The following is a 25,586-nucleotide window of genomic DNA, read 5'->3' as shown; positions in this document are numbered from 1 at the left end:
TTTTATATTGTTTGATACAGTACCCCAAATTGATTGGGTTATCATGTTCTCAACTGCTAAACAAACAAGGCAACGATTAGAAAATGATCCCAAAAGCTTTGGATGAACTGTACGGATAGACATATGTTTTCAAAATTAATATGAGGATTATGGATATGAAGGAAGCATTTGAATCTTATACCATGACAAAAAAATTTGCATAAAAGATTAGTTCCAATTTATTCTTATTATCATTTCTATTAAACTTGTGCGAAAAAGATTTTATTCTTCTTAAATTGCCGTGTTTATTTATTATAACATCTCTATTCATATTTTGTCTATTTGTTTCCTATTCTTATTTAGATAAAACAAATCAAGATATATTCTAATATGAAGTAACAACATTTTAATTATAAGACTAAAATGCTCGATAAAACATAAACAATATTTAATTTTTAATAGATATTTAATAAGAATATTAGACAAAACTGTTTATGAAAATGTTAAAAAATTAAACATATTCAACAAACATCAATCTAAATATATTATAATCTTATTAACAAAAACTATAAATAACCATTTCTATTACAAATTTAAAAAAACTTTTGTAGCATTATTGATTAAACAAGACCCAAGTCGAACCATATAAATGTTTTATAACCATGTTGTCCAACCACAATTAAAAGATTAACTAATATATTATGACATCATCATGACATCTCTGACTTGGATATTTAACAAAAATATCTATTGCCCTTCCTTTAAAATGTATCGATAAGATTTTATTATTATTAAATCACCATGTTTATTTATTATAATATCTTAATTCATATTCTAACTGTTTATTTCCTATTCACATAAGAATATATATTATGAGAATGTCAGAGAATTAAACACGTTCAATAAACATCAGTCTAAATATAGCATAACCTAGATTCATTCCATCATTAATTAAATAAAATCAAATACCAGATCATATAAATTTTTTTAAAAACCATCTTGTCAAACCATCATTAACTACCTAACTAATATATTATAGTATCATCATGACGTTTCTGACTTGCATACTTAACAAAATATTTGTTACAGTTTTCTTTAATATTGTACGAATAGTATACTAACGTTTCATATTCCCTTATCCAAACAATTATTAACACTTTTTCAATCGACATGTTTATTTATTACCAGTTGTCTATTCAGATTGCACCTCTTTGTATCCTTTTCTCCTATAAATATTACTCTTACAGCAATCACTCATTTTACTTTCTTCAAATACCATACACGTTCATTGTTCATTTCTTCTCCTCAAGTTAATTTGACAATGGTTGAAAAAACATCACAACCAAAAGAATCTGCAATGAATATCAGTAGGAACCTTAACAATGATAATTCTCCACCAAAGCAACCTGAAGGTATGAATGTTCCACCTCTTTTATATCCTAAATTACAAAATTTCAGGCAAACGATAATACATATTTGTGGGAATATAAAAACCATAAAAAAAATAAAAAATAAAAAACCTTTTTTGGTATGTCAAAAGTTCATTTCATAATTATATTTACAAATTCATATTACCGTTTTCATATATTTATAAAATTTGATTGTATTTTTTTTCCCTAATTGATTTAGATATTGTTCAAGGAATGCTAGAATTGACAGAAATTCTCAAAAAAGTTGACAACAATTTAGATGATCTACATGCTACTAGAGAGAAATTCCGAGAAGTCATTGACCAGATGTTTGAAATCATGCAATATGTCATGGATATTATCTATAACATAAACAAAGGGAGTATGCATTTGCAGTAGAGGAACTGAACAATTATAAGAGAAATAGAAAATAAACACCACCTACATCATCCAAACCTACTTCATAGTATGAAAAACCGATGTACTGATTTCTTTTATAATAAAAGTATTATTCTCTATGTTCAACTTTATCTTTATCTCAATGTTACACATTAGTTGATTGAAATTTAGTACTCATTTTGTGGTCTACAATTGTTTCTTGAATTGACAAATTGGATTTACTGTTTAATTAATCTACTAAAAGTTCTCCATCTTGACACGTTGGCTTTGAATTAATTATTCTATCTTCTCACGTTGGATGAGTATTAATAATAATTATATGGGTACATTACATTTGCATTCCAAAAGTCTAACCATTTTGACACGTTGGATGTGTATTAATTGTTTCCACTCGTCACTCATTCCGTTTCCAACATGATTCTTCATCCGAGCATAACATTTAAGCACTAGTGACCTGAAAAACACTCAAAAATACCCGTGATCCCGTAAAAGGCAATTATGAAAATATTAAGCAACTTTACCAAATTAAGCCTAATTTCCCACAATTAATCCCCCAAAAACCACTAACTAAATGTGTACTTTTAAGCTCTTATCATTAATAACGATTATATAAGTATATAAGTGTGTTAAAAAATCTAAAAAAAAAAACAAAAACGTATAAATATTAAAGTTAGTCTCTTCATATTCTGTTTTGTGGCTCTACAATTACTCAATTTTGACAAGTTGGATGAATGATTTAATGACATTTACCTATAATTGATATTAATAATTATATACGTACAATTATTAATTTTATCTTGACACTACTTTATATATATATACAATTTATATTTACTTTAAAATTTGTATAATTTAACAATTATTATGTCTTAATTTAATTAATTTACTTTGTTATAATAAATTTGTCTACAATCTATTTCAAAAACATTGAATAAACATATCTATGTAACGCATGTGCCCATGTCTAGTTTTTATCTATAATTTCAAATTTACAATCCCAAAAACAGTATTGGAAACTTCGATTGAGAATTGCAAAAGAGCCTTTAATATTAATTAAGTAAATTAAAAATAGAGTAAGCTAATGGTAAAAGAGTAAAAATGAGTTTTATGACCTTATGAGTTATGAGTTGGAGTTCCTACAAGCTCTAATAGGAGTGATTAGGAGAGGTTCATCTGATCGTCAATTTTAGGATTTAAGTCTTATGAGCTCTTGAATTAGAGTTTTTATAGATGCTAATAAGGGTGATCATTGAGGGGTTCACCTAATTGTCAACTTCAAGGTTTCAAAAATGTACGCTAGAGGTGGGCATTTGGGACTAAGTCCAAAACCCCAACCCAAAAACCCGGTCCTAGGAGGACTGGTCCCAAAACGGGACCAGGCCTAAGGAGGAGGGCTCGGTCCTTCCACTGGGCCCTCCTCCAAGGCTCGGGCTTAGGCCCAATTTTTTTTGCATTTTTTTAGTTTAGTCCCCTGTACAATTACTAAACCCCCTTATAAATTTTGAAATAAACATAAATTACAATGGTTAAAATGAAATTTTACAAAATTTATAAAAATAATAATAAAAAATTTTAACTTTTTCTACTAACCGTTGGCGGAAGCCAACGGTTATAATTTTTATTATAACCTTTTTTTTTTTCACAATTCTCCCACAACCCCCCCCCCCACCCCCCCCCCCCCCCCCCCAAAAAAAAAAAACTAACACTATAAATAACCCTAATCTTCATTTTTTCCACACCAATCATCTCTCATCTCTCATCTCTCACTCCAATCTCCAATAAATTCTCATTCAATTTTTATTTATATTATAATTTATTCATAATATTTATTTATTTATATTTTCATTTTTTCTATTTTTCAATATCATCTCTTTTCATATTATTATTAATTTCTTTTCATTTTAATTATTTATTATTTTATCTAATTTATAATGGTTCCAATCATTCAAATCACCAATATTTTACGTTCCATCCACCAAAAATGAAGGCTTCACTCATTTTCACCATTTCCTCTAGGGAGAAGCTGCAATTCCACAACCTTCTTGGGACAGTGTAGCCAAACACATGGAGCTGCGAGTCAACGCACGGGCATAGCCCAACCCCCCGATCGTCAAAGAGGGTCTGTTCATGTATGGCGACTTCACCAATCAAAACGGCCATAGACAATGGGAGGGGAAAGAATCGTGTGGGATATAATTTTTATGAACCATTATGGCCTGGAAGGGAACTTCGACGATCGGCGACAGTGGAGAAGAAGCACCCCCAATAATGCAGTTGCCGGATGCATCTTCAAGCAATCAGGTAGACAAATTCAAACTCAACTTAATTTTAATCCACAATCCTCAACTCTATCAACATGCGCAACAATGCACAGTTGCACGAAGAAATAGCAAGATTATAGTTGCTACGGACTCTCATTTGTTTATTGAAAATCTTTTTTATTCATGGTTAAAATGCATTTTGTCCGCATATACCCCTGTTAGTAGAATACAAGTAGAAGAGATATACTAAAACTTTAACAAATAAATAATAAACTTAAAAAGAATTTCAAAATTTAGAATATCATTATTGCACTTACATCAAACATGGGCTTTAATCAAAAACCGATTTTTTAACTGTCACAGTACATTTCTTAGATCAATTGGGGTTTACAACAAAAATTGATAGGTTTTAAACCATTATATGAAAAACATAGTGCTGAAACTATTTATTTTACAATTCTTGAAGTTTTGCAAGAATATTTATTAACTGATAGAGTTGTAGCGCTAACGCTTGATAATGCAGCTGCTAACACCGCGTCAATCTCTTTATTTGAAAAGAGATTGGATCTGCGTCGTGAAGGCAAATTTATTCACCAGAGATGTGTTTGCCACATCATCAATTTGATAGTTAAAGTAAGTTTCGATGCTATACATTCGAAGATAGAGAGGGTGCGCAGAGCTTTCGGATTTATCGTCAATGGTAGCAATAAAAGATGGCAGGAGTACATCAAATATTGTAAGCAAGATGACCCACCGGTTCGACCTTTGAAGTTATGTATAGACATGCCTATCCGTTGGAACTCTACCTACTTGTTGTTGGAAAAAGCTTTGCCAACCGCGAAACAAATTACAGATTTCGTTAACTGGAAGAACCGTTCAGAGGAAGTTATCAGCTATGATGATTGGGTAGTTTGTGAACTTTTGTATTCATTTCTTCAAATTTTTTATGATGCTACTAATACATTAAGTGGTATTTATTATCCAACTACTGATTTAGTATTAGATATTTTACTTCAAATTGCTAAAACTTTTGCTCAATATAGATATAATAATATTTTAAGTGAAATTGTTTTAAATATGGAAGAAAAAATATAAGAGATATTGGTTAGATATTCCATTCTTATATGGATTAGGCCTTGTTATAGATCCTAGGTTTAAATTACACGTAGTTAACTGTATAATTACTCAGATATGCCAACATTTAGGATATGATTATACGTCTTATTTGACTGACCTTAAACAAAAATTGGATAGTCTTTTTTCTTTATATGAGAATAGGTACAATGGAAGTGGAACTTTTAGGAGAGGGGATCCGGACCTTAATGCAGCCCTCCGTCAAGGATCGAGCAAGTGGATGTATGTGGAATGTGGCAGAAGTAGCAGCTCCAACTCATATATACATGGACCAAATGAGCTACAAGTGGACCTGTCCTTTATGACGATGAAGGAGCAACATGATATGGATATTCTTCAATGGTGGAACCAACATGAAAGTCGATTCCCCATTGTAGCCCAAATGGCACGTGACATTTTATCTGTGCCGGTTTCTATAGTTGCATCCGAGTCAACATTTTCAACGAGTGGTCAGATTGTTGAAGATAGAAGAAGTTCTTTAACCGATGAGATGATTGAAGTGATAACTTGTTTACGGGATTGGACTCATGCAGAAAGAAGACTACAACAGCACCCTGAAGATCCCGAACTACTCGAACTCTTTAGGAATACAGATTTGAATGATGTAAATATTGTTGACGATGAAAATGAATAATTTAATTAAAAAAAATTATTTAATTGTTTATTTGTGAAGCGTGAATGTGTGAAACGTGAATTTATGTTAAAAATTAAAATTAACTATTAATTAATTAATTATTTTTTAAAATTAATTAAATTTTTAGAAACTTACTAATCTACCCCTAAAAAATACTAAAACCCCCCTACAAAATTTTGTTTTGCCCCTAAAATATAAAAAAAAAGATCAGGGGGAAAAAAATTGTCCGGGCCCATAGGACCGGTCCGGGTCCTCATTTTGCTCATGGGATTGCCCATGAGTGACTGGTCCTTGCCCACCTCTAAGGCAAAACCACCATAAGAATAAGATGATCCAAATCCAAATGAAAAGAGAGGTTAAAACCCACTTCCCTAAGCGTGCGTTTAGTTTAGAGAATGTTATATTAATGAGAAGATAGATTACCTTAAAGATTACTGAGAATATTATATTAAATGTGTTTGGTTAGATTAGAATAAATTAATGGATATGTTACAATGATATGTTTGACTAGGAGGAATAAATTGGTGGGTATGTTATATAGATTACCGAATTGTCCTTATTTTTTAATATTATTATTATCATCATTATTTGAACTATTTTTTTAACCCCTTACTTTTGAGATTTTGCTAAAACACCCGAGCCACAATAAAAGTTTAACTTTTAACAAAATCATCCCCACTCACCCACCCAAGCCATTGTTGGCCAGATCCAAGTCCGTTAATGGTCATAGATGTGGTCTTTTGGCCGTTAACAGCCATAGATCTGGTCAGAAACAACTAGATCCATCGATTTAGCTAGAAATGTTAGTAATTGACCGGATTCACACAGCGAAAAAAGGCATAATATAAAACGAAAACAAATCGATCAATTACACAAAACCAAAATCCGAGTACAGATTATAACATTTTCATGCATAAACTAAAACATAAAATAAAACTTTATTAAAAACAAAACCATATAAGGATTTAGTTCATACCGATGTTTGGAGGCTCCTCCGAATATCTCTGATTTCAGACACAAACCTGTTCACCGGTTACTGTTCACGAGCTACTGTTCATTGTTTACTATTCACATACACTGTTCATGAATACTATTCACGTGATTCTTCGCTAATCGATCCAATGTAGGATCGCACTCACGAAAGTCTACACGAAGATAATCCGCAGAACCGACAATTGTTTTGCTAGAATAATTGTCTACTTCAAGAATCAAGAACAATGAAAAGAAAAAGAAAAATTTTCTTTTCACACAAAGGTGAAAACGTGTGAGAGAGATAGAGAGGGTGGCTAGGGTTTTAATTGAATGAATGTTTCTATTTGTTTTAATTTTAAGTTGCACTTATATAGTGCAACAATTAAAACCCTATTCCACTTAGGAATAGCCATGGGCTCCAACCCTAGTTCACCTTTGCAACCACACACACCCTTTATGGTGTTTTAATTAATTAATTATTATTATTATAATTAAAATCAATTAATACATATAATAATATATTAACATTTAATTAATAATAATAATTCATTTAAATATATACATAGATATATTTAAATATAATCTCACTAATTTAATTTTAATATTAAAATTAAATACAGCAACAACCTTAGCAAATTTAATTGTACTGTGAGATTACCAAAATACCCGTCTGTCCTGAAAGACAAAAATACCCTTCTCACAAATTGATCCTCAAATTATCTTCTAAGTGTGCAACCCGTAGGCTCCTCATCATATCGGCAGTGTGTAATATCGCAATTAACACCAATTAATCGTCTCACTATACACAGACCAAGATTGGCCCCTAGCAAGGCATCATGGCCACCCGTTAGATTTGGATTCAGTGAAACCGCAGCCTGTCAACGATATGGTTATCGTGCAATCAAATCCTTTCATCAACTGTTATCTCATCGAGACTGAGGTACAGAAATAATGTCAACCTCAGATATCCTCGACATGTTTGTATTCAGTTACTAGACCAATGACAAGAATATTAAATTGGATTGAGCATCAACTCAATCCCACTGTGGCCACAGATTTAGTGTCATTCCCATTTACTGAATTACCTAGTGAGATAACTTCTTCCGTACCTAGGAGTGATAAATCCTTTGTCGATCCACCATAGTCTCAATACACTTCTCAATGTAGCCAATCACTACCGTATTGATAGCTTTGAATAGAACTACATTGGGCTAGTGTCAAACTACACCAATTGGTGCATAAGGCGCTCCGGTGATCTCAAGTCTAAGGATCACATGCACCATCATCCGTTAAAGGATTTATTCCATAGACACTAGGGTTACCATCCACATGGAATCCTCTGGTGGGTCTGTCCAGTGAACTTGCCTACAACAAACACCCATATGTCGCACCAGGTTGTCGGCAAACAACCTTAACAAGTGAGATCAGTCATTGTCTTTTGACATGGTCGTTCAACACTATGATAGTCTTACTGAATTATCTGTGTCTTTGGTAAAAATAATACTGGGGCTACGGACATTTCTAGAATGGCTACCATATGTGATCATAGGGTTATCACTATTAAGATTTGAAACACTTGATACCCTCGTCATGGTTCTACCATCCTAAGGACATATATCAATATACATAATATGATTTACGTGATACAGTGGATAATGCCTTTTTATTGATTAATAAACATTATTTCAAAGAGTCAATTCCAAAATAATTGATTGGCTCTAAGGCACCTACTCCAACAATCTCCCATTTGCACTATAGCCAATCATTCATGTATTTAACATCGAATGACCCAAGTGCTCAACATGCTTCTACTCCAACAAAAACTTCAACAGTGGGTTAGTAGGTATTCTGCAAATCTGCACATTCTCTTTCTGATTGACTTCTCAGGTCAGATTGAATCGACTAAGTAAGTGTTTGGATTACTGGTGAGACCGTGATTCCTCAGCCACAACAATGGCTCCATTGTTATCGCAGTAGAACTTTACTGGATCAACAATGCTTGGAACCACATCAAGTTCAGTAATGAACTTCTTGATCCAAACCGCCTATATGGCTACATTAAACAATGCATTACACTTCGCATCAATCGTAGAATCCACTACAGTACTTAACTTCGAGCTCTTATAGCTTACTACAACTGTATTGAGACAAAATATAAACCCGGATTGTAAGCGAAATCATCTTTATCTGTTTGGAGATTAGCATCAATGTATCTTCTTATAGTGAGCTCATCTTCCCCTCCATAATCCAAGATCATATCTTTAGCCTATTTTTAGGTATTTAAGGATGTCCATTGACACTAATCTAGTGTCACTCACTTGGATCTGATTGATATCTTCTACAAGTACTGATTACACATAAGACATCAATCTGAGTACATAACACATTGCTCACTAAGATTTTATTGATATCTTCTGCAAGTGCTTAATGCACATAAGATATCAGTCCGAGCATGCAATCACAGCATCGCTCTCTTGGATCCGATTGATATCCCCTACAAGTGCTTGATGCACATGAGACATTAATCTAAGCATACAAGATGGATCCACTTGTTGAAGCATGTGGGATCCTCTTCATTCTATCTTCCTCAATGAATGCTTTAGGACACATATCCTCATAGAGATAGACACTATGTGCCACCGAAAGAGATCCCTTCTTGGATTCTTCCACACTGAATCTCTTCAGTACCTTTTCTATGTACTTTGACTTAGGCTAAGCAAACTTCTTGATCTATTACGATAGATCTTCATTCTGAGAATGTAAGCTACTTCTCCTAAGTCTTTTATGGAGAATCACTTGGATAACCAAGTGTTTACCGACTGCAAGCTCGGTATATCATTCCTGATAAAAAAATATGTCATCGACATACAACACTAGGAATGTCATTGCGCTCCCACTCACCCTTTTGTAAACACAGGACTCGCATTCGTTCTTGATAAAACCGAATTACGGCTTCATCGAAACGAATGTTCCAAATCCTTGAAGCTTGTTTGAGTCCATAAATGGACCTTTGCAACTTGCATATCCTTTTATCTTGTCCATCAAGAACGAAGCCATCGAGATGTGCCATATACACATTCTCTTCAAGGTTTTCATTCAGGAAAGCTGTTTTGACATTCATTTGCCAAATCTCATAGTCATGATATGCAGCAATCACAAACATAATCGAGATGGATTAAATTATGGTAACTGGCAAAAGATTTCTTCATAGTCAATACCATGAATTTGTATGAAACCTTTTGGCAACCAGTCGTGCCTTATAGGTATGCACCTTACCATCCATGTCAGCCTTCTTCTTGAAGACTCATTTACACCCTATGAGTTTTACCCCTTCAGATGAATTCACCAGAAAACATGTCTGGTTCTGGTACATGGAGTCCATCTCAGATTTTATGGCTTTAAGCCATTTAACGGAATTTGGATCCGTACAGCTTCATCGTAAGTTATGGGTTCATTGTCTTAGTAGACTAGTACGTCACCATGTTGAGTCACGAGAAAACTGTATCTCTTTGGCTCATGACATACTCTCCTAGACCTACGTAGCTCCTGTGCTACTTGAGGTGGTTCACTTTGATCCACAGATTGTGAAGTGACCTTCTCACGATGTTTAACCACCTCTTGTGGCACACTATCTCGTCATTGGTCTAATGTATCTCGTGGTTCTAGAACTTCATCGAGTTTAAATTTTCTCCCACTAGTACTTCTTAGGAAAATTCATTTTCTAAGAAGACACTAGTACGAGTGACAAAAATTCAATGCTCTTCTGGGTGGTAGAAATAGTATCATTTGGTTTCCCTAGGATACCCCACAAAAATGCATTTCTCATATTTTGGGCCCAACTTGTTCGAAGTCAATTTTTTGACATAAGCTTCACAACCCCAAATCCTTATATCAAACAAGTTAGGCTTTCGCCCACTCCATTGTTTATATGGAGTCTTATCTATAGACCTTGGCGGTACATGGTCTAGTGTGTGAATCATAGTCTCTAGGGCATAACCCTAGAATTATGTGGGTAGATCACAAAAACCTCATCATGGACCTAACTCCCATATTCCCTCAAATATGTTTAACTTAACTTGCCACATTCGGCGTATGTGTGACTTTGAGAATATTCTTATTGTCTATTTTTTGAAAAAATATTATTATAAAACAGTTCCATAGAATATTATTTATACTAAAAGACAACAATCCATTAGTAAAGCAATATTCTTACTTGTCCAAAGTAGACACAGAAAAATTATTCCTAGAAACTGAATGAACATCATAACAATCCACAAGTTCCAAGTAACAAGCCTGCAGGCAAAATTAGACAATAAGATCCTACAGCTAATACAACATCATGTGCTCAATCTCCAACTGGTAGGTCCACCTCTCTCTTGGTGAGCAATCTACTTTGTCGTAGTCCCTGCACATTAGAACAAATGTGAGTACCACATCCTGTGTCAATGACCCAAGATGTTGACGAGAGAAGTTAATCTCAATCAAGAACATACCTGACGAAGAAGTAACATTCTTCTTCCTTTTTTGCTAGAAAGGCCTTACAATGTTTCCTCCAGTGCCTGGGATTCCCACAGTGAGGACAAACACCTTTTCTATCTTTAGCAGTTCCTTCCAACGACTTCTGAGCCCTTACCTTCTCACTTGAGTTGGCTTCAACCAACGTCAATGTTTCTGATATTCTCATGCCTGACTCAGTAGCATTCAACATATCTAGAACCTCAGAAAGGGTATTCTTCTTATCATCCTCAATGAAGTCATAGACAAATTGAGAGTAAGAATCTGGCAAAGACTATAATATTAGGTCTATTGCTAAACCTTCATTAAGTCTGTATCCCAAAATCTCAAGCTTGTTCATATACTCGGTCAACTTGAGTATATGATCGCCAATTTTGGTACCCTCTTCCATCCTATATCTGAATAATGACTGAGACACCATATACTTCTCATTTCTTTGAAGAAAATGAAGAATAGAAGCCAAGTCCATTTTCTAGCACTATTGTCGCAGTAATGGTGTCATTGATTCAAGCATAATGTAACTAGTCATTTTTGCTTTCGCATCATGTGTATGCTTTACATATACATACTCAGCCTCATGGATAAAACTATCAATAGGCTCTGGTGACAAAGCCTGCTCAATGGTGTATAATTTATCGCTTGACTGACGTATATCATTTATACTTCTATACCAGTCAACAAAATTCTCACCATTCCATTTCTCTCCCAGTTCGATGATTTGTCGCAGTGATGTTGGGATCATTTTGCTTAATTTAAGTGAATCTACAAAGTTCAGAATCAAGCAAAATTATTATCATGTTCATTTTTATTTAATAAGACCTTTTATTAAATAAACGCTCCCACTATTTTCCTCAAGCCAATAGCCCTCACTATTAACTCAGGAAAGCTCGTTGGCTTTCCTAGTGGACTGAGATCCCATCTAGCCCATTTCAAACCTTCGCTTTAGTGAACAAGCCAAAATGGGTTGATTAGGTAGGCCAACAAACTTAATCCACACCAGTTGATAGTTCCCACTACCAACCTCAAATGTGGAGTAAGCCAACAAGCCAATCACACAATAGGATGACCGAAGCCATTGTCCTCAAGTGTGATTCTCAGTGTCAGTAGAGTGGACACTACATGTCACCATGTACACACAACGAGTGTACTTCTCTATTATGTCTATGACGTGTTTATCAACCTTCGCTTTGGCGAACAAGCAAAGCTGTCATTTTAAGTTGACCCATCACCATTAAGGAAAACTCCAATGAATTTTAACCTCCCACTGGTAGAAGTGTACCCTTTGCTTTGGCGAACAAGGTTCTGACAAACAGTGGTTTGATTAAAACCATGGTGATGGAAGGCATACGTGACTTAATATACTTAAGTTGAGGGTTTTTATTTAATGTCTCACCAGATTATTATCTTTGTTAGAATGTCATTGTTTGGCATGTTATTGAACATTCAACCTTAGTATGCATTCTAAACAAAATAAACTGTGTCGGTACATGGCCCACTAAAACTGATTTCCTCGAGCCTACATGAATCGATAGGTCAACCTAAGGGTTTAAAACTAAATCTTGGGTCTTCAAGTTAATCCTCTTCATAGCTCCTTCGTTTCTTCTTCACGATCATTACAAAGTATTTTATAATAAAAATCACATTCTAATTTACATCGATAAAATAGAAACCTTGCGTTACATACGAGGGGAGTGAGATGAGAAGAAGAAATACATGGAGATAGAAGAGAGAGAGGCAGGACACGCATGTCCTATTTCTTTATAAAATTACAAGCAAACCCAAAATTACAAAAACATACCAAAAGTCTAAGGCTCATGTACCAGGCACCATGCAATTTCAAACAAGAATATTGCATACATCCAAAATTAACATTTTGAATTTGGGTGGGTGGAATTATTAAATTACCCATTTTATATGTGTAGAATTATTATTGGCTTTATAGGTTCAAAAACTACAATTTGGCCCCCTATGCGAAAAATAGAAAGGCAAAACAGAACAGTAGCTTTCTTGCCGCGGCAAATAAATTATTCGCCCCGGGGAAGTTCATACACACATGGTTGCTGCAGTGAAGTTTCATTTCGCCACGGCAAATACCATAAACTTCTAGAAAACACAAAACATTCCAGAGACTTTGATGCCGCGGCGAAGTTTTATTTCGCCGCAAAACAGTGAATCGCACAGTAACCCTTTTTGCAGTTTTTCACATAACGATATGGATCCTAATCGAATCGAATACATAAGCATTCGACCAGGACATCAACCAACCAAAAATAACTCATCAACACATCATTAGTAAATTGATGAATTAAACAAAATTTTACAGATTTAAAAAACAATCAATTTATGCATCAACATGTATCAATCAAATATACATGTTATCAATCAATGATTAAACATTATAATCTGGTACCCGAGGCTCTAATACCACTGTCAGTAATTGACCGGATTCACGCAGTGGAAAAGGCAGAATATAAAACAAAGACGAATCGATCAATTACACAAAACCAAAATCCGAGTACAGATTATAATGTTTTCATGCATAAATTGAAACGTAAAATAAAGCTGTATTAAAAACAAATCCATACAAGGATTTAGTTCATACTGATGTTTGGAGAATCCGCAAAGCCGACAATTGTTTTGGTAGAACAATTGCCGGCTTCAAGAATCAAGAACAATGAAAAGAAAAATAATTTTTTTCTTTTCACACAAAGGTGAAAACGTGAGAGAGAGAGAGAGAGAGAGAGAGAGAGAGAGAGAGAGAGAGAGAGAGAGGGTGGCTAGGGTTTTAATTGAATGAATGTTTCTATTTGTTTTAATTTTAAGTTGCACTTATATAGTGCAACAATTAAAACCCTATTCCACTTAGGAATAACCATGGACTCCAACCCTAGTTCACCCTTGCAACCAAACACACCCTTTATGGTATTTTTAATTAATTAATTATTACTATAATTAAAATCAATTAATATATATAATAATATATTAACATTTAATTAATAATAATAATTCATTTAAATATATATACATAGATATATTTAAATATAATCTCACTAATTTAATTTTAATATTAAAATTAAATACAGGCAACAACCTCAGCAAATTTAATTGTACTGTGAGATTACCAAAATACCTTTTCGTGTTGAAAGATGAAAATACCCTTCTCACAAATTGATCCTTAAATTATCTTCTAAGTGTGCAACCCGTAGGCTCCTCATCATATCGGCAGCGTGTAATATTGCAATTAAGACCAATTAATCATCTCACTACACACAGACCAAGATTAGCCCCTAGCAAGGCATTATGGCCACCTGTTAAATTCGGATTCAATGAAACCGCAACCTGTCAACGATATGGTTATCGTGTAATCAAATCTTTTCATCAACTGTTATCTCATCGAGACTGAGGTAATGAAATAATGTCAATCTCAGATATCCTCAACATGTTTGTATTCAGTTACTAGACTAATGACAGGAATATTAAATTGGATTGAGCATCAACTCAATCTCACTGTGGCCACAGATTTAGTGTCATTGCCATTTACTGAATTACCTAGTGAGATAACTTCTCCCGTACCCAGGAGTGATGAATCCTTTGTCGATCCACCATAGTCTCGATACACTTTTCAATGTAGCCAATCACTACCGTATTGATAGCTTTGAATAGAACTATGTTGGGCTATTATCAAACTACACCAATTGGTGCACAAGGCGCTCCGGTGATCTCAAGTCTAAGGATTACATGCACTACTATCCTTTAGAGGATTTATTCCATAGACACTAGGGTTACCATCCATATGGAATCCTCTGGTGGGTCTGTCAAGTGAACTTGCCTACAGCAAGCACCCATGTGTCGCACCAGGTTGTCGGCAAACAACCTTGATAAGTGAGATCAGTCACTGCCTTTCGATAGGGTCGTTCAACACTATGATAGCCTTACCGTATTATCTGTGTCCTTGGTCAGAATAATATTGGAGCTACGGACATTTCTAGAATAGCCACCATATGTGATCATGGGGTTCTCATTATCAAGATTTGAAACACTTGATACCCTCGTCACGGTTCTACCATCCTAAGGACATATATCAATACACATAATATGATTTACGTGATAAAGTGGATAATGCCTTTTTATTGATTAATAAACATTATTTCAAATAGTCAATTCCACAATAATTGATTGGCTTTAGGGCACCTACTCCAATAGGAAACGGGTAAAGGCATGGCGATCAGGCCGTTTTTGGCTAGAGATCTTGTCAGAAATGGCCAGATCCGGTCAATTGTGAACCATTCCAGCCATGACATTGGTGTCCAATGACGATGGCCAATAATCAGCCGTCGCCCATGGTGGCCAGATCCGGCTATCTATCTTGGGTAATTCGATGGAAGTGTAAGGGTAATAATGTCGTAAAAATATTGTGTATAAGAATAAAATAGTCCGTGAATATTTTTGTAAATTATTTTTAAAACAAGGGCATTATTGTCCAAAAATTTTAATAGTTATGGGTAAACTTGTAAAAAAAATTAAGATTACTAAGTAATCTTAGAATACTTAAGAAAATTGTGATATTCAGATTTCACCTATATAATATAACCAACAATGATTACTATTGGTATTGGAGGATTACCGACATCTTATATTACTTGACAGCCAAATATGGTAATGTAAATCATATAAGATGATATTATTGAAGTAATGTGCAATGTCCTCCAACCAAACACACCCTAAAACATAGGCCCGGCTTAAGCCCTAGGCAGGCAAGGCCCCTGCCTAGGGCTTCCAAAAAAAAAGGGTAAAAAAGAAGGCCCAAAATTATTTTTTGAAGTATTTTTTAATATATTTATAATTTCCCAATTCTCATCAATCCCACCATATTTACTATCGCCTATGCCTATCTCTACCCGTAATTATTTTTTTAAGTATTTTTTAATATATTTATAATTTCCCAATTCCCATCAATCCCACCATATGTCATATCACCTATGTCTATCTCTAAACTTGAAACACATTTTGCGGCTCATTTTTCCATTGAAAGTTGAAACACCTTCACCTTGCTTGCTACAACTCTCAAATTTCAAATCACAATCTCCTCTCTCTCCCAAATCCGAATGACAATCTCTTATATAAAACCTCATTTTACTTAAAGTTTTCTCATCTTTTACTCTTAGCATTCTCAACTCAGTTTACTCTCAAGTCCCAGTGTTCTCATCTCTTGTCTCTCCTTCCTCATCTCCATTACTCTATTGACGTAAATTTCCCAAGTGAATGTGATTTACATTATTATTTTTATGCAGGGTAATATTAAGGGCTCTAAATCATTTTACTTTTAGTATTGTCAACTCATTTTACTTTATATTTGATCAAGTGAATAAGTGATTTACATTATTATTTTTATGCAGGGTAATAATATAAGATTTTAGAGTATCAGCACAACAAAAAGCAAAATCAAGAGCATAAATCAGGTGCTAAAGTTCCTTCTTAATTTTTATAATTATTTTTATTTTAGCAAAATAATATTAAGGGCTCTAAATTATTTATTCTTTGAATAGAAATGTCTACTAAAAAGTATGAATCTGGATTTGGAAAACGTAAGAGAAAAAAAAAGATAGAAGAACTAATTCAATCCCAAAAAGGTGCACCAAATATTTAATATGAAACACCAAATGCTAGAAAAACCAAATAAAGATTTAAATGAAAAATCAATTGAAAATTGTGAAGAAATGTTTAAAGATAACAATTCAAATTCATCAAATACTAGTGAAGAGTACCATGAAAATCTAGAAGATTCCATTCGACAAGAATGAAAATATTAATGATAAAGATGAAACAACTATTAAAAATATGTATGATCTGATACACTGGAATAATTTAAACACAAGCTTATGTGATTTATTCGTTGAGAAATGTCCAATTAGACAAGTTTTAGATATTCCAAGAGATGAAAATTCTAGACGCTTTTCTACAATTCATTACATTCCAAAATTACTAAATGGAGAAAAACATGATAGAAAATTGCTAGTATATTCAAAAGAATTAAATAAAGTATTTTGTTATTGTTGTAAATTATTTAGTTTAAAAGCAAATACAATTTAATTAGCAAATGAAGGGTGTGGAGATTGGAAAAATCTTAGTGCCAAGCTTAAAAGTCACGAAACAAGCAATGAACATGCTATAAATATGAACATTTGGGTTGATGTTGAGATGAGATTGCTTAAAAACAAAACAATTGATAAATATTTACAAGAGAAAATAAATAAAGAGAAAGAGCAGTGGAAGAATGTACTATTAAGAACTATAGCGGTTATAAAAAATCTTTCAAAAAATAATTTGGCATTCATGGTACAAATGAGAGATTTATCAAGAAAATAATGGAAATTTTTTTAGTTTAATTGAAATGATTGCTGAGTTTGATCCAATAATGCAAGAACACCTTAGACGTATTCAAAATGGAGAAATTCATACTCATTATCTTGGTCATAATATACAAAATGAGTTGATAAATATTTTAGCATTAGAAATAAGAAATACCATTATTAAAAAAAATCAAAGAATCAAAATATTTTTTAGTTATACTTGATTGTACCCCAGATACAAGTCATTAAGAACAAATGCCACTTATATTAAGACGTGTAGATATTTTAATAAGTTCAATAAAAATAGAAGAGTACTTTATAGATTTTATAAAAGTGGATGATACTTCTGGTCAAGACCTTTTTAATGTTCTCACAAGTATATTAAAAAATCTTGAACTTGATGTAAATAATGTGAGAGGACAAGGATATGATAATGGGTCTAATATGAAAGGTAAACATCAAGGTGTGCAAAAAAGATTATTAGATATAAATTCTACAGCATTTTATACACCATGTGATTGTCACAGTCTTAATTTAGTTCTTTGTGGTATGGCTAATTCATATGCTAATGCTATTACATTTTTTGGAGTGACACAACGCATATACTCATTATTTTCTTGTTCTACAAAACAATAAAAAATTTTGCAAGATCATGTTTTTAATTTGACACTTAAGCCATTATCACAAACATGTGGGAAAGTCGTGTTGAAAGTGTTAAAGCAATAAAATTTCAAGCTCCACAAATAAGAGATGTTTTATATCAATTAGCAAAAACTAGTGAAGATCCTAAAACAAAAGGTGAAGCTATTTCTTTAGTAACATATGAAATTGAAAATTTTAAATTTCTATTAGGCATGAATATTTGGTATAAAATGTTATTTACTATTAATACGATTAGTAAATATTTACAATCTAAAAATATGAACATTGTTGTTACAACAAATCAGTTGGAAGGTCTTGCTTCATTTTTTGAAAAATATAGAGAAATTGGGTTTATATCTTCTATGATTTCTGTTAAGAGATTGTAGAGCAAATGAATATAGAATCAAAATTTCATGAAAAACGTATAATAAAAAGAAAAAAACAATTTAATGAGAATGAAAACGAAGAGACAAAATTGTTTGTTGAAGAATCTTTTAGAATAAATTATTTCACATATGTAGTTGATCATGTCATTTTCTCACTTCAAAGCAGATTTGAACAATTTGAAATATATAGTAATAATTTTGGTTTCCTTTATAATATAGAATAGTTAAAATTGCTTAATGATGATAGTTTGCATAAACATTTATTAAATCTTGAAAACTTTTTAAAACATGACACACTCTCTGATATTGATGGTTTAGATTTGTATTCAGAATTAAAAGTTTTTAAAGAAATTATAAACGTGGAAATTTTAGATTTGTATTCAGAATTAAAAGTTTTTAAAGAAATTATAAACGTGAAAATTAAAACACCACTTGAGATACTAGATTTTATAAAAAAATGTAAATTCTTTTCCAAATACATGAATAGCTTATAGAATACTATTAACTATTCATGTTACTATAGCTTCAGCAGAAAAAAGTTTTTCAAAATTAGAGTTAATAAAATCTTATTTGTGTTCAATTATGTCACAAGAAAGATTAGACAATTTAGCTATATTATCAATTAAAAAAAATTTGATTTCTAAACTTGAATATAAAAATTTAATTAGTAATTTTACATTTTAAAATACACGAAAAATAAATTTAAAATATTTTTTTAATGGATACTTATACTATTAGAAGGTTCTAAAATATCTTGAGGTCACATATGCTTTTACAAATGCTTTTGACCATAGGTTCTTAAGACTAGCTACTAAAACATTTGTGTTATATATATATATAATGAGTTATACCATCAATCATTAATTGAGGCAACAAAGTAGTAAATAATTGAGTCTGAAAAGCAACATGAAGATTGAATCGGAAAAGCAACACAATTTCTCAATAGGGGTCCGATCTTCTGGTCTGGTGAAAGCAGTAAAAAACATGCATCACGTGTTTGGTTCCAGGATTTGAGGCTCAGATCCCTCCACTCCAGGCCCCCAATTCAGATCTATTCATCTGCATTTCCCCTTTCATAGGCCGGGTTTTGCCTGTGAGTCTGTGACTACGATAGGTCGTTAAATTTCCACACCCTTAACCACCTCTCTTCTCATTCTGTCTCTCTGTACGTGATTCTCTTCTTGTTTCTCTATCCTGTGATTTTATTTCCCTTTCTCTTTAATATTTTAATAAAAATTATAATCATCCATTATAATACACACATTATGATATATCAGTTAGATGCTTTTGTCTCATCTTGTTTGATTGTTTTCTCTAAACTCCTATTGTAGAATCTCTTCACCCCTTCATTTTCTGCCCCTAATTCTCAAATTTGCACTAAATAATGGGCCTTGTTTCAAAACGAATCCTCTTCTTCTCTCTCTTCTTCTTCTTCCTCTTCTTCTTCTTCTTCATTATCCTTGCAGATAGTGATTCGAGAAAAACCACACCTTCAAATAATGATTCATTCTCTTCACCTCCATTAATTTTTGATCAACAAAATCAAAGAACAAATTTCTCACCATTTAGACCAAGTATTGCCGTGATAGTTGGCGTTTTAACTACCATGTTCTCTATAACCTTCCTCTTACTTCTTTACACTAAACACTGCAAGGGCGGAAACGGCGTCAGATATGGTAACCACACAGGCCCAGTCCCGCCATCATTAACTGCAAGAAGAAACTCTGGAATAGACCGGACCGTGATCGAGTCACTACCAATATTCAGATTTGCCTCCCTCAGAGGTCAAAAAGATGGGCTAGAATGCGCCGTTTGTTTAACGAGATTTGAACTCACTGAAGTTCTGAAACTCCTGCCTAAATGTAAGCACGCTTTTCATGTTGAATGCGTTGACACCTGGCTTGACTCACACTCAACTTGCCCTCTGTGTCGATACCGAGTTGACCCAGAAGATATTCTTCTCATAGAAGAAAACCAAATACTACCACCACCGCAAGAAAATGGAAGAAACAGAAGTGAGTCAGAGCCCGAGTTCAAACGAGTTTCGGGTAGACACTCATCTGCTGGGGAACGCCAAATATGTTTGCCACGTCATCAATTTCACGATACGACGTCGTCGCTTAGGATGTCCCTGGATAGCGCCGTAGCCGTTGGACGCTTTGACCGTCCAAGAAAAGACGGTTTGTTATTAGGCGATGGATTGATGGCGGATAGGAAAAGTTTTGAACGGAGATTTGAGCACCGGATCAGCATTGTCTCAGGTGGTGGTGGTGGTGGTGGGGGGTTACACCAAAGGTGGAGTGATGTGCAGCCGTTAGATCTATTATATCTACGGTCAGAGAAGATAATAAATGACAGCCGTAGATTATCTTTGGGATCAACATGGCAGTCGATACGTAGACAGCAGGAGCATGTGAGCATTGATGGTGGAGTTGAGAGTGGCAGTAGTGTAATAAATGGGAGAAGCGTGTCTGAAATCACGGGGTTGAGCAGGTTTTTCAACAGTGAGTGTAATGGCATTAACAGGAGTAATAGACAGCGACAGGCGCAGGCGGGACTTGTCTCGAGATGGTTGGCTTGGATTTCTTCTCGGTCACTGACACAGCCAGCTGTACGGTCGGATCACAGTAGTAGCATCACCATAGTGTAGTTATGAAACGACAAAGACAAAACCCAAACATTTTATTTTGTTTTTTATATTTCTTTAAAAGGAGAAAAAAAGCAATTATTGTTTTAGAAGATGAAGGTAGAGAAGAGAGGGACAGATGCTACGGGAGGAGGATTGGATATTCCGGACAACCACAGGTATCAAGGAAGCACGTGTATCGAAGAGGAATATATATATATATATATATTTTTTTTTTTAAGTATATTTTAACTTCTCTTCATGGATCAGAATTCGGAAGAGGATATTAGGAAACAAACATCCGAATTATCTATTTAATTGCCGGGTCGGCTTTTATGGTGGTCCAGTCTAGGATGAACTAATGAATTTGAAATTCTATGTTACTATATTGTTAACGTGTTATCATAATAGAGAACATTTAGAATTGGTAACACCAATCACTTAAAGGTTAAAAACTCCATTTAATAATTTAAAATTAAATTAATTTTATATTCTTTTCTTAAAAATTTAGTTTCTCTCCCTTACCAGTTTGTTAATGTTGGGTTCCAACTTTAAGATTTGATAATCTTAAATAATTGAAAAACAAAATTGAAGCAAAGCAACTATTGTTTATTTTGTTGAGTTGTGCAAATTGGTTTTGTGGTTTTTGATTGTGGACGTTATAGTGGTTGCAGTGGTTGTGCTCGATGGTGGTAGGAAGGGATTTGGGTGGTGGCTAGCGAAATAGGCAGTGAATTCTAACCACGCTAGATCGTCGGCGTCAGGCAGGTGAAGCCTGACAACTCAAGCCGTGATGCTAGGCTTATGGCTTGCCAACGTGCTTGGCTTCAGATGGCCACTCCTTGCCGTACAGCCGCCTTCATCTTGTTTTCTAGTTTTTTTATCTAATTTTCCAAATGCAATATTTGCCAGTTCTTTTCTTTTACTGAAAAAGTCAACGAAAAATCAATGGAAAATTTTGTTTCAACGTGATTTGGTTTCTTTTAATTTTGGAATTTTTTTTAAATTTAAAAAATCCCTAATTTTGTATTTTATTTCAAGTTAGTTCTTGATTGTGTCATTTAGGCTTCGTTTGGTTCACAATTGGGTGTTTTTGGGAAAAGATTTCTGAAAAAAGTTAAAAAAAAGTTGAATTGGACGGGTATTACGATGTAGGATTTATAAATTAATAAAATACCCCCTATTTTTGTTTATTTACAAAACACCCCCTATAATAAAATCTTAAAAGTTAACAAAAACACCCCCAACCCAATGTCAAATACGGACAGCCGGCCACCACCGCCGGAGGGTGGCCGAGTTCACCATATTGGAGCATGAACGGCTGAATCTTGACGGTCATGCGAAGATATGGCCTTTGCCGGCCAGATCCACGGTGGATCTGGCCGACAAAGGCCAGATCTACGGCCAGATCTGGCCGTATTTTCTCATCAACGACGACCAACAAACGGTCGTCGTTGATGGTCAACGACGACCGTTTGTTGGCCGTCGTTATAAACTGATACGGCTAAATATCTGGCCGTCAACGGCCAGATCTTTGGCCTTAGATCTGGCCTTTTCCGGCCAGATCTACATTGGATCTGACCGGAAAAGGCTAGATCGGCGCACTACCGGCCAGATTCAGCCGGTAGTGCGCCATCCTAACAGATTCCAGCCATTTTCCGGCAGTGGTGGCCGGAATCTGGTAAATATGAATTACTGGGGTGTTTTTATAATTTTTAAAAAAATATTTAGGGGTATTTAATTAAATTATCAAATTTAAGGGGTTTAAAAAAAGTTGAATAATATTGGGAGTAGTATTCCCAAAAATCAAAGTTTTTGGGTATTTTACTGTTTAACTTTTTTGAAAATACTAAAAGTAGTATTCCCAATTGGCAACCAAACGAAGCCTACTCTTGGGAATACTATTATTAGTATTCTCAATAAAGTTAAACAGTAAAATTGACTTATTCTCAAAATATTATTATATATTATTCAATTTCTTTTAAACTCTCTTAAATTTGTTAATTTAACTAAACACCCTTAAATATTTTTTTTTTTAAATTGCAAAAACACCCCAGCAACCCTCCGGCTGTGGTGGCCGGCTGTCCGTATTTAATGGGTGGGTTGGGGGTGTTTTTGTTAACTTTTAATATTTTATTATAGGGGTGTTTAGTAAATAAATAAACATAAGGGGTATTTTTGTTAATTTCTAAATCTTACATCGTAATATCTGCCCAATTTAACTTTTTTCAAAATATTATGCTAAAAAGTATCAGAATAATGAACCAAACGGACCCCAATTGTTTGAGTCAAAAATTAAGTTGCTTGAAGATTACATTTCCTAGCCCCATTCTTACAATCTTCCTAATTATAAATTCAATAATGCTACAAACATCGATGCTTTATACTGAAATGTTAAACCGAACGATGTGTCACATGAGTCAGACGAGCTACGTAGCACGTTAACAAATATTTTATGAATGAACGGTTGTCCATCAAATATGGACGACCATCCATTATTATTGGACGGCCGTTCATTTGAAATAAACTTTCGTCCATGCGAAAATGACAATGGACTCTCGTCCATATTATATGGACGAGAGTCCATTTACTATGCACGAGAATCCTCCTATAAGAGATGCCCATCCATAGTTTAAATTAAAAAAAAAAAATTGTTATTGTTTAAATTAAAAACAAAAGTAATGGACACCCGTCCATATATTATGGACGAGCGTCCCTATTAGAAAAAAAAAAGATTATATCTTCTCTTCAAACTTTTCTTCCTCGTCTACCTCTTCAATGTCATCCATGCTTTAAGTTTGGTTTTTTAGTAATCCAAACAGCCAAAAAAAGGGGACGAGCTACCCGAATGAAGCCTTCAAAGCGGGTTGGTTTGGTCTAACCAAGAAAGTCAGGGTAGAAAGATAAAGATGCACAAACATGAAAGGAAGAAGGTTGCTCAATTGAGTTTGGAGTTGTTGTTGTCTGGTTCATAAACTTTTTGTAATATAATAATTGACGCCCATCCATATAATACAGATGGGCGTCCATATTAAATGGACGGTTGTCCATATAATATGGACGACCGTCCATACGCAAATAAAATTATTTTTTTAATTTACATTATTTCTTTTTCTATTTGTAAAAACGATTAGCTTGTCTAATATGCTTCTCCAAAATAAGCGCCAAAACTTTTACATGAAATAAAAAATAAATAACTTCATTGTTAAACCTATTACCTTTCGCTTCACTGTTCCCATCTTTTCTTTGCGTCTGCGTGTTCTTCTCGTTTGCGTGTTCTATTTAGTCTTCTACCAGTTTCTTCCTCAACAGCCAACAAGCAACGACCGTGACAAGAAAGAAAGCCACCATTTTTTCATGAAACAATCATTTAGGGTGGAAAGGGAGTTAGGGAGATCAATTTTTTTTTTTTAGATTGGAAAGATTTGTTGAGGTACTTAAAGAGTTTTTTATTTAATTTATGCATTTATTTAGTTTTTATTTATTTTGGATTGATATATGTTACAATAGAAAATAACTAATAGACATATTTGTTGGCCTGTTGTGAACCAGATTTGTGAACGCGAAAAATAGTATTGGTTTGGCATGAAATTACGAAATAGAAGAGTCCAGTTTGCCTCATTTCAATGATGTTGAGGTAAATTGGTTTGAAACCTTAAGTTTTTCGTGAACATGATTTTAAATTTGTTGTATCATATTGTTTCTTACAATGTGTTGTATTAGTACATTCTATTTTTGTCCATTATAAAACTATTAAATGATAGGAAAATGAATGTGATGAATTAGAAAATATGGGATGGCGGAGGAAGAAGTGGAGCCTCATATTGGAATGGTGTTTGATTCAGTTGATAGTTTGGTGAAGTATTACACAAGGTATGGTAACAAAATGAGTTTTGAAACAATGATACGTACGTAAAAAAAGGCGATAATGGGAGATGAGATACGTGACAATGGCGTGTTCTTGTTCTGGGAAGGAGAGATGTAAATCCAAAAATACTTGAAAATGCAACCTGTTGCTAAAACATATTGTAAGAGTCAGATTAGTGTAACTTTGAATAGTGAATGCAATAGGAAATTAAATCAGTTGTACTGAACATAACCATGATCTTACAAGTCCAGCAAAAAAAGATATTTCAAGGTTAATCGAACATACAACCTTATGTGAAAAAGAGGCTTGAATTAATATGCGGTTGGGATTAGACCGTGTAAAAATTTTCAGTCATGTTCAATTGAGGTGTGGGAATTTGACATTTCTACAAAGATTGTAGGAACTACATTG

The 25,586-nt window shown here is 33.8% G+C and overlaps 1 protein-coding gene across 1 annotated transcript; it reads left to right on the top strand.

Annotated features, from left to right (window-relative positions):
• Window positions 1–19,858: 19,858 nt before the first annotated feature.
• On the top strand, window positions 19,859–21,348 carry LOC116109854 (RING-H2 finger protein ATL43). Its single transcript, XM_031396096.1, has one exon. It carries the CDS (start codon window positions 20,066–20,068, stop codon window positions 21,329–21,331), a length of 1,266 nt encoding a protein of 421 aa, XP_031251956.1. The 5' UTR covers window positions 19,859–20,065; the 3' UTR covers window positions 21,332–21,348.
• The last annotated feature ends 4,238 nt before the right edge of the window (window positions 21,349–25,586 follow it).

The sequence above is a fragment of the Pistacia vera genome, unplaced genomic scaffold (genome assembly GCF_008641045.1).
Source record: "Pistacia vera cultivar Batoury unplaced genomic scaffold, PisVer_v2 Contig59, whole genome shotgun sequence".
NCBI lineage: Eukaryota > Viridiplantae > Streptophyta > Magnoliopsida > Sapindales > Anacardiaceae > Pistacia > Pistacia vera.
The sequence above is the reverse complement of the archived record's forward strand: the minus strand, read 5'-3'. Positions and strand labels throughout refer to the sequence as shown.

Coding starts and splice junctions, on each gene's coding strand:
- LOC116109854 (XM_031396096.1), top strand. CDS start 20,066: ATGGGCCTTGTTTCAAAACGAATCCTCTTCTTCTCTCTCTTCTTCTTC.